The sequence below is a fragment of the Belonocnema kinseyi genome, chromosome 3 (assembly GCF_010883055.1).
Source record: "Belonocnema kinseyi isolate 2016_QV_RU_SX_M_011 chromosome 3, B_treatae_v1, whole genome shotgun sequence".
In the NCBI taxonomy this organism is placed as follows: domain Eukaryota; kingdom Metazoa; phylum Arthropoda; class Insecta; order Hymenoptera; family Cynipidae; genus Belonocnema; species Belonocnema kinseyi.
The window spans coordinates 122,752,540-122,766,041 of record NC_046659.1 but is presented as its reverse complement, the minus strand read 5'-3'; the positions used below and the strand labels follow the sequence as shown (position 1 = coordinate 122,766,041).

The following is a 13,502-nucleotide window of genomic DNA, read 5'->3' as shown; positions in this document are numbered from 1 at the left end:
CTTATCGCAGGCGTGGTATCGGAAAGTGCAGCAGCTCGGTCTCACTACGGAGTATAAAAACAAAGATTCGGAAATTGGTAGCTGGTTACGTATTTGCTTCGGCTTAATGTTTTTAAATGACACGGAAGTCAAACATTTTTTCGCTTTTGAACTATTACCGATCATGACATACTACTCCAAGAACAAGCGTGAATTTATTCAAAATCAGATTGATGGTTACGAACTCGGAAAGATTTCTCGTTTCTATTTTGTAAAATCGGTATCTTCATATTATCGCATCCACTGAACTGATCGCATACGCTATTAATAAGATTAAGTGGAATTTATGCAATCATTTATAATCAGAACGTTTTTTCCAGATGTTAGTAGTAGTAATAGTAGTATAATAGCGTATTTACAAATTAAACAGGCCCTTTTCAGGGCCACCAAATATTCTAAACGAAGGAACATATTATCTTTTGTGACAAACATGTATAAACTTTTTTTCAACTCTATGAGTCAAAAAACATATCGTTGCAATCGTTATAATTTGTAGATTTCGAATATCATATTTGTGATTTACTAAGAGGGAAATTTAAAAAATTTTATATTCCATATTTTAGGCCGCGTAGTGGGGGAACGGTACACAGGTAGCTGTGGCGGAATTGTCATCTGCCCAAAATTCCAATTTAAAAAAAAAATTCCCTGACATTTGCAGGTGTTTCCAGGTAAGGTAGACACCCTGTTAGTTTAATCTAAAATCAACGGAATTGCAGGCAAGCTAACAACAAACTCCATTCATGTGTAGCCACATTGTCTTTTGAGAACTACCACCTTGTAATAATCATTGTTTATCAAACTTAGTTAAGAAAGAACAAAATAAATTCTATAACTAAAAACTGGTTAATATGCCGATAATATATCAAAAAGGAAACAAATATTATTATGAATATGTGTAATGTGTCCAAAAACGAAGGCTTTTTATGTTCCAGTACACTGTCAATAAATATAATTTAAAATTAGAAAATAATCAAGACTCAATAGTTGCGTCTTACCTGTTGGTGGTGAAGTTCTTCTGAAGGTCTGAAACCTAGGTTTTCCCTATGCCGAGACAGACTGGTGGACAAATGCTGCCTTTTACGTTCAGACATTGCCATTTCCTGCAAGGAATAGAAAAATATATTATTAAACATTTCATCCGTTTTAAAGATATTTTGAGAATTTTTCTCCAGGTCAGTACATACTTCGCCTTCGTTGTTCAAGAGCACAGTCGTCATGCTGTCTGCAGTGAACCACTTTTGACCCTTCATAACTATGTTGGAAGGTAGTTCATGTGTGGCACCGATATCTGACGACCAGACCATGACATTCGCACCAGGTTCGATTTTCGCAGTCCTGTGGAACTTGAAGACTGTCTCCAAAGCTCCGGCTTTGCGGATTATCTGCCAGCCACTCAAGACAATTTCCTATGACAAGATAACCATTATGCTATTAATATTTAATACTTCCTAAACAATCGACAATAATAATTAAAATAAATTTTTATATTATCTTCATATATTTAAAATCCAGTGCATATTTAAGTAATTAATTTTTGAAATGAAACATGTTTGCCGGGTGGGTAGAAATCCTTTAAAAAATCAATGATTTTAAACAATTTCAAAATTATAAACTGAAAACAAACTTATAAACTGAACACTTCTTAAATTAAAAGTCAAATTATTTTTATTTTGAATAGTTTAAAAATCCTTAAAGTGCTTCAAAATTTTATCAAAAAATTTTGAAACGTCTACATGTTTGTTTTAGATTTTTATAATTTTCAATTACGTCTAAAATGTTCTCAGAACTTCTAAACATCATCTAAAATGATTCGATTTTGTTCTAAAATTTACCCTATTTTTTTTTTTTAAATCGTACCAATTAAAAAAATATTCCTGAAAATCGTCCGCATTCTTTTTTGATAATTTTGTAAGCCTTTCTACTAAATCTTTTTGGATATTCTCTTGATCTATATTTTATTTTAGATTAGGCTTTTAACTTTTTTTAAAATTAATTTTCAATTTTTTCAAAACTTCTGAATATCTGTTAAACTTAATCGATTTTTTTCTAAGAATAATAAGTGTTTCTAAATAGAACTATTACAATTGTAACGCTTAAAGTTTAGTTTTGAATATTTAATTTAGAATGGCTCATTTTAAATGAACAGTCATACATTTCTAAATATGATGTACTTTTTCTTTTTCTTAATTAAAAAATTTCAAATTGAATGGTTTAAAAATGGAGTAGCTTAAGATGAAATAATATTTGAAAAAAGGCCTTTAATTATTAACGTTAAAATCTGGAATTTTTCCAGGTATCATTTCGCATTTTTTAAAACAATCGATAATAATAATGAGTTTTGATATTATCTTCATATATTTAAAATTCAGTGCATATTTTAGTAATTAATTTTTTAAATGGAACACATTTTCCGGATGTGTGGAAATTCTTTGAAAACGGGGGAAATAATGAAATTTTTTTACGACAATAAGGCAAAAATTAATGTAAATACAATAATAAATTCAATTTAAATCGCTCAAAATTCTAAACATTTAAAAAACTGTTAAGTTTCCAGCAAATTAACAACTAAAGAAGATTAACTTTCAACAAAAATGAGAAGTTAGATTTTTAGTTAAAAAAAAATTAATTTTCGACTAGAGATAAATTTGTAACGAAAATGATGAATCGTACAAAAAAAAAAGTTAATTTTGAACAAAGCAGTTCATTTTTAAGATATGCAGTTCAATTTTCAATGAAGAAAATGAATTCTCAATGAAAAATGCAATAGTTGATATTTCAACAAAAAAATAATTTAATTTTAAATCACAAACAGCTGAATTCTACCCAAAAAAAATGAATTCTCAACTTTATATAAAAAAAAATTGAATTCAACCGAAAAATATGAAGTTTTAAGACAATAATTTATTCATCAACCAAAAAAGATTAATTTTCAACCAGGAACATTAATTTTCTACCAAAAAGACGCATTTTCTCAACTAAAAATTATACATTATCAACCAAAAATTAAATAGTTCAATTATTATTTTTCAACCCAAGAGTCGAATTTTCAATTAAAATTATGGAATGTTCAACTGGAATAGTTAAATTTTCATTTTTTTAAAAAATTAAATATTCAACCAAAAAAATCAAACAAATTGTGAACCAAGGAGTTAAATTTTCAACCGAAGAGATAAATTTTCAATCAAAATAATGAATTTTCAGACCAAAAAAAAATAAATATTTGACAAAAAGAGCTTAACTGCAACCAAAAATATTAATTTGACAGAATATTTGAAATTTTAACTAAGACGATTAACTTTCTACCAAATTGAATTTTCAAATAAAAAAGATAAATTTTCAATCAAAAATAGAATAGTTAAATTTTCAATTTAAAAAAAAACGAATTTTCAACAAAATAGTTAAATCCAGTCATATAAAACTATTTGTACAAATAAAAAAAAAATTTATTTCATTTCATACTATAATTTAAAAAAAAAACATACAGCAAGCTCTCAAAATATTCTATAACATCTTCAGGCTTTGCGAGTAAGTAGACACCCTGATTATATTGATAATAATTCAAAGATCGTACCTTGCTGCCCTTGTTCGTCAGTTTCACGTATCGACCTTGAGGATCAGCTTCCGTGATTTCAACGTCTCCCCTAGCTGAACCCGAGACACTGTAATCGCTGCTGCTGCGCTCTTCACTTTCTTCCAAAAGTGTGCGCTTTCGTTTTCCGCCCCGAATGGGAGTGTGTCGTGATGGAGTGCTCCTGGTTGTTTGCATTGTCGAACTCGGTGACTGCATTGGTGTAATGTTCAATCTGCAAAGATTGACAAATTAAAAAAATTAATCTAATCTCTGTCGTAAGAATTTAAGTGAATAAAAAAAAATATATCAAGAGAATTCCAAAAAATTTAAAACACTTAAGGGTCAGTTAATACTTTTAAGAATTCGGGATGAATTTCAATTCAATTCAATTCGATGAAACTCATAAAAAACCAAACGGAATTGAAAAACAATCAAGTGAATTAAAAACAATTTAAAAAATACATGAAAAATGCATTGAATTGAGCAAGTCTGAAACGAGCTTAGAAAAATTAAAAGAGAATTTAAAAGAATATGATCAAATGTCTAAGAATTTAAGTCGAGTGAATTTAGGAGAATTAAAATTGATTTCAAAGAATTTAGGATAAATTAATAAGAATTCAGATCGAATTTCAAATTAATTGCAGAAAATTTCTTGAAATCTTTGAAACCCTACAAATTCTCTCACTTTTCGTGAATAAATTCTTAGAAATCTATTAAAACATTATAAAACAAAGCTCATAAAATCCCTTAGAATTCCAAAAAATATTCTATAACTTTACCGGCCTTGTAAAATCCTTCCATTACTCCCAAAAGTCTGGGAAATTCTTTAAAACCGCATTCAAACATTTTTAAATTCCTTAAAATTAGGAAAACCCTTTAAAATCCTTTGAAATTTTTAAAATCTCTTTTTAAATGTTTTAAAACTTCCTAAAATATTGCAAATACTTTGAATTCCGATTAAATTACTGAAATCAAAAATCTTGAAATTTTGTTTGAAAAATTAAAAATTTGTTAACGCTTTTGAAAAATCCAAGGTATTCGCAAAAACGGCTAAACATATATAAAATCCTTGACTCATTTTATCAATTAATCCCCAGGATCAATTAAATAAAAACTTTTAAAATATTTTTACAATCCATTGAATTAAGTAGCATTGAGTAAATTTAGAAGAACTTTAGTGAATTTAAAAGCTGAAAGGAATTCCGGAAAAATTAATTAAAATTCAGGATGAATTTCAAAAAATAATTTCAAATCTCTTTAAAACCTTAAGAAATACTGCACTTATAGTGAGGAAATTCTTTAAATCCACAAAAATAGTATAAAATCTCACGATATTCTGTGAAATCCTGGAAAATTTATTAAAATACCTTGAGAACTTTAAAAAACTCTTAGAATCATTGAAATCCTTGGAAACCTTATAGAATCCCGTGCAATCATTTAAAACTTTATAGGTCCTGTAAAATCTTTCCATTTCTTCCGAAATTTTAGAAAATTTATTATCCTAAAATATTTCAATCGTTTTGAAATCTCTTCAAATTATTAAAATTAATAATAAACTTCTAGGAATTTTTTAAGATTTCCTAAAATATTCGAAATACTTTGGAAGCATACAAAATGTTTCACTTCTCATGAATAACATTCTCTAAAATCAATTAAAATATTATAAAATCCCGTGAAATCCTATAATAATATTTTCTGAAGTCTTGGAAAATGCAATAAAATACAATAAGATTTAAAATTTCTTAAAATCATTGAAATCCTCCAAAATCTTATAAAATAACGTGGAATCTTTTAAAATTCTTTAAAACTAATAGGTCTTGTAAAACCGTTCCATATCTTCCAAAATGATAGAAAATTAATTATCCTAAAACATTTAAAACGCTTTGAAATCCCTTCAAAATTAATTAAATTAATTTTTAAAAACCCTTGGAATCTTTTACAATTTACTGAAATACCTTAAAATCTTAACAATCCCTTCAAATTATAGAATCCTATTAAAAATTTCTCGAAATCTTTAAAAATACCCTGAAATATTTCAAAAGAATCCTAGACATTTCTGAAATGGGCACAGACCTGAATTGATTAGTGATTAACCCCATCAAGTAATTTATTGACAGAAAAGTGATATTATGGACTGCACATATGGTACAATAGGAATTAAAATGTTGAAAATAGGGTTCTTTAGGGACCTTAACTGAATCTAGGGCACAATAGGGAATCACTGTTGTATTTACCTAGCCTCTTCAGACTCGAGAAGCTTTCTGTATGCGGCGATTTCAATGTCAAGAGCGATCTTGATGTCCATGAGATCCTGGTACTCTTGCAGCTGTTGTGCCATTTCGTCACGCATGCGAGCCAACTCAGCTTCTAAACCAGCCAAACCTTCTGCATGGCGAGCCCTCTCGATCTCGCGTAGATTTTCCAAATCCCTGTTTAATAAATATTTTATTAATTACAAATAGTAAGAATAATATAAAATCCGGATTTCTAACTAAAGCCTGTAAAAAAATTCCCTGAAAATTCCAGGTTTTTTTCTCCATATATCTTGAAGCTTTTTCCAGGTACAATTTATTATAGTATGGAACAATTCAAATATTTCGGATTTTTTAAAACAGTTGACTCGGAATATGCATACGCAGTTTCACGAGTTGATTATGAATAATGTGTTTTTTTTTTTTACAGTTTCGAAGCATTCAATTCATATTTTTTATTTAGAAAGATTTGACAAATTATATTAAAGACATTCTTAAATATACCAGCAATATTGATTGATCAAATGATGCTAAAAACATAATTAATACTTTCTTGAATTTGTCGCTAAAGTTCATGATTTTGAATAATTATTCGAACTAACTTTTATTTATGTTCTTATACTTCAAATGCAGTGTGTATTTAGGTGAAATTAATATGTTATTAAAATAAATTTAAAAAGCTTCGAATTCCTAACTTTTCATGTAAAAATATTGCGTTTTCAATCAAAAATAGGATAATCAAATTTTCAGTGAAAAAATGTCAACCAAAGTGATCAATTATCAATTAAAATAATGAATCTTTAAACGGACTAGATGAATTTTAAACCAAAAAGAATAATTTTTAACAAAACAGTTTTACTTTCAACCAAGAAGTTAAATTTCCAACTAGAATGATAAATATTTAACTGAAATACTTGAATTTTCAAACAAAAAGATTTCTTTTCTGTTAAAAAGAATATTTTTCAACAAAATACATGCAATTTCAACAAAATAGTTGAATTTTCAAGTAAAATATTGAATTTGAATGTAAAAAATTTAGTTTTTTTTTAACCAAAAATGGAATATTTAAGTATTTAGTTGAAAAAATATTAATTTTCCGCCAAAAGAGAAACAAATTTTCAACTAAAGGGATGAATTTTGAACTAAAATGATAAATATTTAACTGGAATGCTTGAATTTTTAACCAAAATAGATGAATTTTCAAACAAGAACGAAATAGTCGAATTTTTAACTAAAAAATGCCGATTTTTAAAAATACATACTGTTGAATTTGAAAGCCAAAGAGATCGATGTTCAACGAAAAATGGAACAGTTAACTTTTTAATTAAAAAAATTAATTTTCCATTGCAACAAAATTTTTAGCCCAAGTGATTACCTTACAAAAATTAATGAATATTCAACTGAAATAGTTGAATTTTAAATAAAAAGGTTAATTTTCAACGAAAATTAAGAATCTTGAACTAGAATAGTTAAATTTTTTACTAATAGGATACATTTTAACCATAAAGGTTAATTTCCACCAAAAATAATAATTCTTAACGAAATCCATTTATTTTTAACTAGAATAAAATATATTATCAACCAAAAATTAAACTTGTAACCAAAAATATGAATTTTTACCTAAAATGATGGAATATTTAATTAAAATAGTTACATTTCTGTTTAAAAAAATCAAATAAAAAAAAACGATTTATAAAAAATAGTTACATTTTCAAACCAATTGATTAATTTTCCGCTCAAATGTTGAATCTTGAACTGGGATGGATTAATTAAAAAAAAAAGATGAATTTTCAGCTAAAATGATGAATCTTTAACTAGAATAATTGAATTTCCGATCAAAGAGATGATTTTTTAACTAATATGATCAAATATTTATCTGGAATAGTTACATTTTCAGTTTAAAAAAATAATAATAATTCCAACAAAATAGTTTAATCTTCAGCCGGAACAGTTAAATTGTCAGCAAAAAAAAAAAGAACTTTCAACCAAAGAAAAAAGGAATTTGCAGTTGAACTTTTCAACATAAATTGAATTTTCAACTAATAAAGACTTTTCAGTCAAGGCAGAGAAAGATGTCAATTGTTGAATTGTCATATTGTTGAATTTTTATTCAAAAATATGTATTTTCAACCAGAAACATGAATTTTTTATCTAAAAGAACAAACTTTAAAAAAAAATAGAATTATTAAATTCTCAGTTAAAAAAATTAATTAAAAAAAAAAAAGAATTTTCAACCAAATATTTCAATATACTATTAATAAGCTGCTTTTACAAATACTGTATAATTTTTATTCAATTTTATATTGAAATTTTTTACAATTTAGACAAGCTATCGAAAAAAATTTCCCGACATAAAAAAAATCCCTGAGATTACCAGGTTTTGCAGGTAGGGTAGAAAAGGCTGAACGAGTATTGGACTGAATTTTCTAGACTTGAATGCTTACCTGATTCTGGCATTAAGAGCGTTGTTGGCGGCTTCAAGCTCGCTGATTCTTGAATTGAGTCCGTCAATTCGGGTGCGAGTTTGACGCAATTCCTCAACTGCCACACTGGCTGCTCCGCTGTTGCGTTGAGCGTGAGATGTCAGATTTTTAATCTTGTTCTCATACAACATTTCGATCTCTTCGCGATTAACACGCATTGCGTTATCATACTGATCACGCAGCTCTTGTAGTGATTGTTGTAGCTTGGCTTCATACTGCTCTGCGAGACGTCCATCGATCTCAGATATTTCAACCTGCAGTTGAGGAGGAAAAGAAAACAGATTATTAAAACAGGATATCAGAAAATGGTATGATTTAACTACAGGGTGTGCAGCAATTCCTAGGAACAAAATTCAACGTCTTTTCCAGGTTAAGAAATCAAGTTTTTTCCAGTCTCCTTTTTTATATATAAATAGTCGAAGAACCGTTTGTTAAAGATCTAAAGGAAGTGAAAAACGATTTAATGCATACATTCTAAAACATGAAACATTTTATTTTCTTATTAGCCGAACGATTTCTATATAAAGCAGAATCTTGAGGAATTTTGAAGAATTTAATATATTTACAAATATCTTGAAATTTCTGTGAAATCTTTATTTAGTCTTTGTTTGAGAAACTTTTGTGTTCGTTTGATATTATTAAAATCTTTTGAAATTTCTTGAAACCTTTTGAAATTCTTTAAAATCCTTAAAATGTTCTGAAATCTTTGATATATTTTGAAATATTTTAAATTATCGTATTGTTTTGACATCTCTATAAAATTTTGATGAAAAGCTTCTGAAATAGTTTGTATTCATTTTAAATCATTAAAGTATCTAAGATCTGATGCACTGTACCCTTTTTGAAACCTTTGAATTTGAAATCTTTATATTCATTTGAAATAATTAAAATGTTTGAAATCTTTTAAAATGATTGTAAAATCTATGAAATCCTTAAAATTTTTGTGAATTCTTTGAAATCTTTTGAATCATTTAAAACATATGTAAATATCTTGAAATTTCTGTGAAATATTTATTTGATCTTTGTTTGTAAAAACTTTTGTGTTCGTTTGAAATTATTAAAATCTTCTGAAATTTCTTGAAACCTTTTGAAATTCTTTTAAATCCTTAAAATGTTCTGAAATCTTTGATATACTTTGAAATATTTTAAATTATCGTATTGTTTTGACATCTCTATAAAATTTTGATGAAAAGTTTCTGAAATAGTTTGTATTCATTTTAGATCATTAAAATATCTAAGATCTGATGCACTGTACCCGTTTTGAAACCATAGAATTTGAAATCTTTACATTCATTTGAAATAATTAAAATGTTTGAAATCTTTTAAAATGATTGTAAAATCTATGAAATCCTTAAAATTTTTGTGAATTCTTTGAAATCTTTTGAATCATTTAAAACATATGTAAATATCTTGAAATTTCTGTGAAATATTTATTTGATCTTTGTTTGTAAAAACTTTTGTGTTCGTTTGAAATTATTAAAATCTTTTGAAATTTCTTGAAACCTTTTGAAATTCTTTAAAATCCTTAAAATGTTCTGAAATCTTTGATATACTTTGAAATATTTGAAATTATCGTATTGTTTTGACATCTCTATAAAATTTTGATGAAATGTTTCTGAAATAGTTTGTATTCATTTTAAATCATTAAAATATCTAAGATCTGGTGCACTGTACCCTTTTTGAAACCTTTGAATTTGAAATCTTTATATTCATTTAAAATAATTAAAATGTTTGAAATCTTTTTAAATGATTGTAAAATCTTTGAAATCCTTGAAATTTTTGTGAATTCGTTGAAATCTTTTGAATCATTTAAAACATATGTAAATGTCTTGAAATTTCTGTGAAATATTTATTTGATCTTTGTTTGTGAAAACTTTTGTGTTCGTTTGACATTATTAAAATCTTCTGAAATTTCTTGAAACCTTTTGAAATTCTTTAAAATCCTTAAAATTTTCTGAAATCTTTGATATACTTTGAAATATTTGAAATTATCCTATTGTTTTGACATCTCTATAAAATTTTAATGAAATGTTTCTGAAATAGTTTGTATTCATTTGAAATCATTAAAATATCTGAGATCTGGTGCACTGTACCCTTTTTGAAACCTTTGAATTTGAAATCTTTATATTCATTTGAAATAATTAAAATATTTGAAATCTTTTAAAATGATTGTAAAATCTTTGAAATCCTTGAATTTTTTGTGAATTCGCTGAAATCTTTTGAATCATTTAAAACATATGTAAATATCTTGAAATTTCTGTGAAATATTTATTTGACCTTTGTTTGTGAAAACTTTTGTGTTCGTTTACAATTATTAAAATCTTTTGAAATCTTTGGAAATTTCTTGAAACCTTTTGAAAATATTAAAAATGTTCTGAAATATTTGATATCTTTAAACAATTTTATTCTTGAAGTATTTTGAAATCGATATAAATCCTTTGAAATAATGATGAAATCTTTCCTGCATTTTTTGTATTTATTTGAATTCACTAGATCGTTTTAAACTTTTGTGAAACCTTTTTAAATGTTCTAAAAATGTTGAAATTATTTAAAACCTTTGAAATTCTTTGAAATCTCGGGTACTCTAGTACCCTGTTTGAAATATTTGAAATTATCGTATTGTTTTGACATCTCTATAAAATTTTAATGAAATGTTTCTGAAATAGTTTGTATTCATTTGAAATCATTAAAATGTTTGAAATCTTTTCAAAATGTTGTAAAATCTTTGAAATCCTTGACATCTTTGTGAAATGTTTTCAAATAGTTGTGAAATGTTCAAAATCTTGGTAAAATCTTCTAAAAAATTTGAAATCGTTTGAAATAGTTTAAAATATTTTAAAAAATTTGAAATCTGATGTACTGTACCCATTTGGAAATCTTTTAACTTGAATTCTTTATGGAATCTTTGAAATATTTGTAAAACCTTTTGTATTAATTTCAAATCAATCAAATATTTGATATCTTTTGCAATCTTTAAAAAAAATTTGGTACAATCTTTGTAAAATCTCTTGTAATCTTAAAAAAAGGTAAAATCTTTGAAATCCTTGAAATATGTGTAATATGTATACTTTTACCCTTTTTAAAACCCCCTTTTAAACTCCTTGAATTCTTGAAATGTTAAATCTGGTGTATAGTTAAAAACCGAGTGGCCAAACCCTCGTAAACTGTTTTAAAAGCAAAACAGAAATTCAAATTGAAGGTTCTCGTGTGAAATTCAAAGGGATTTCTAGGGTTTTAAGGTGTAAACAAAATTCGAGGAGAATTCTAGGTTTTCAAGGTCGCTGGACACCCTGAACTATCAATCGGGAATTATTAAATTTTTCTTATTTAATATAATCTTATCCTTTCTTTCGTTAAAAAAAAAAAAAACCATTTTCAAAATGCGCAATACTCACTTGACGTCGTGTGCGAGTCTCTGTAAGTTCCTGTTGGAAAACTTGATCCTTAAAACTGATATCTTCCTTCAAACTTTGAATATGATTCTCGAGGTCAATTCGTTGCAAAGTCTCCTCCTCAAGATTCTTTCGACAATCATCCAACAAGCCCTTCAGTCTCTCAACCTCCTTTTCTAATTCGCGTTCCCTTTCGGCAAGCTTCTTGCGCTCTGCCTGCGACTGATTGAACTGTGATTGGAGATCTGAACAACGAGATTCATAGATTGTCGAGTTCCTTTCTGCAATTTGCAAATCTTTCGTCTTCTTATCTAGTCTGCAAATAAATAAAAGATCGAACATGTATTCCAGTCATGTATTTTTATAGAACTGGGATAATGATTTATTAATGAGAGAAACTCATTTAAATAAAGAGAAAGGGAAGGAACATGGTTTAAAAAGAGATGCATCATTCTCAATACAAGCGAAGTCTTCAACCTCATTTTGTATTTGCCTGAAACATTATCAAATAGGTACTAACACAGCCTTCGCACTCTATTCAATTTCCATCACTTAAACCTGCAGATCACGTTTATTAAAAAGACAATTTACGAGAAATGCGCTGAGGACAAACATTGCACAGAATTCTGATTACAAATTTAAGATGAGTTAGTTAAATAATGTTAAAAAAGATGAAAAGTACCTGATTGTCCCAATTATACAATTTATTTCTATTTGGTAATTTGTTTTAATTTACATAGACAGGAGTGACCGCAACAACATCACTTTCAAAATTCCCTAACTTTCCCTTACCAATTTTTCATCTTAAGCGACCATTAAAATTTAAACACCAGCATTTTAAGCTTGTAACTATTTTAACACCAAATTTTATACAAACGTAATACAAGTTCATATTTAAATTTTAAAAAATTAAATTGATTTATTTACCTCAACTCAGATGACTTTTCTACCATAAGAGAAGAATTTTCAATCCAAAACGACGAATTTTCGACCATAGAAGATGATTTTTAAACAAAATATTTGAATTTTAAAAAAAAAATGAAATAATTTATATGTCAAACAGAAAAATTAAATTTCTAACAAAAGAGATGTATTTTTAAACCGAAAATATGAAATTTTAGCCAAGGTTAATTTTTTTAACAAAAAGCCGATTTTTTTAAACCAAATTCATAAGTTTCAATCAAATAGTGAAATTGCCAATCATTTAAATTAAGTTTCAACTAAAATGATGGACTTTTCAATCAAGAAAGAAAAAAAAATCATCCCAATTGTTGAATTTTCAAGCGAAAAGATACATTTTGAACAACAACAAAATATAGGTGATATTGCAAACAAAAAAGATTTTAATTATAACTTTAAAACAGGTTAATTTGCAACCAACCAGTTGTGTCTTTAACCAAAAAGGGTAACATTTCTGACAAAAGTGATAAGTTTTCAAACCACAATAAGAATGTTCAACCAAAGAGTTTAATTGTTAACCAGGGATGATTAGTTTTCTACCAAAAAAGACGAATTTTTTGAAATAAAAGAGATCAAATTTCAATCAAAAATGGAAGTTATATTCTCAGTTAGAAAAATAATTATTAAACCAAAGAAAAAAATGTCAACGGTTAGGTCAACTTTCAACCAGAGAGGAGAATCTTCAACTACAATGATAAATCTTTTATTATTACACCATTAAGCCATTTCCCTTTCGGGGTAGGCGTGACTCACTCGGCAGGGGAAAGGAGTAGTGTGTAGATGGGATAGAGATTTTTCAGATTGA

General features: G+C 27.0%; 1 protein-coding gene across 3 annotated transcripts in view; it reads right to left on the bottom strand.

Annotated features, from left to right (window-relative positions):
- LOC117168881 (lamin Dm0-like) overlaps nucleotides 1-13,502 on the bottom strand; it is a 30,150-nt gene that overhangs the window by 5,888 nt on the left and 10,760 nt on the right. For 2 of the 3 annotated variants that reach the window (XM_033354776.1, XM_033354774.1), the window contains exons 2-7: nucleotides 11,741-12,053; nucleotides 8,307-8,602; nucleotides 5,845-6,039; nucleotides 3,611-3,842; nucleotides 1,224-1,445; nucleotides 1,035-1,139 (exon numbers count right to left, since the gene is read on the bottom strand). In XM_033354776.1, coding sequence (XP_033210667.1) covers nucleotides 1,035-1,139; nucleotides 1,224-1,445; nucleotides 3,611-3,842; nucleotides 5,845-6,039; nucleotides 8,307-8,602; nucleotides 11,741-12,053 — 1,363 coding nt within the window. The remainder of the gene's footprint in view (nucleotides 1-1,034; nucleotides 1,140-1,223; nucleotides 1,446-3,610; nucleotides 3,843-5,844; nucleotides 6,040-8,306; nucleotides 8,603-11,740; nucleotides 12,054-13,502) is intronic. The other variant, XM_033354775.1, reaches the window with a different exon arrangement.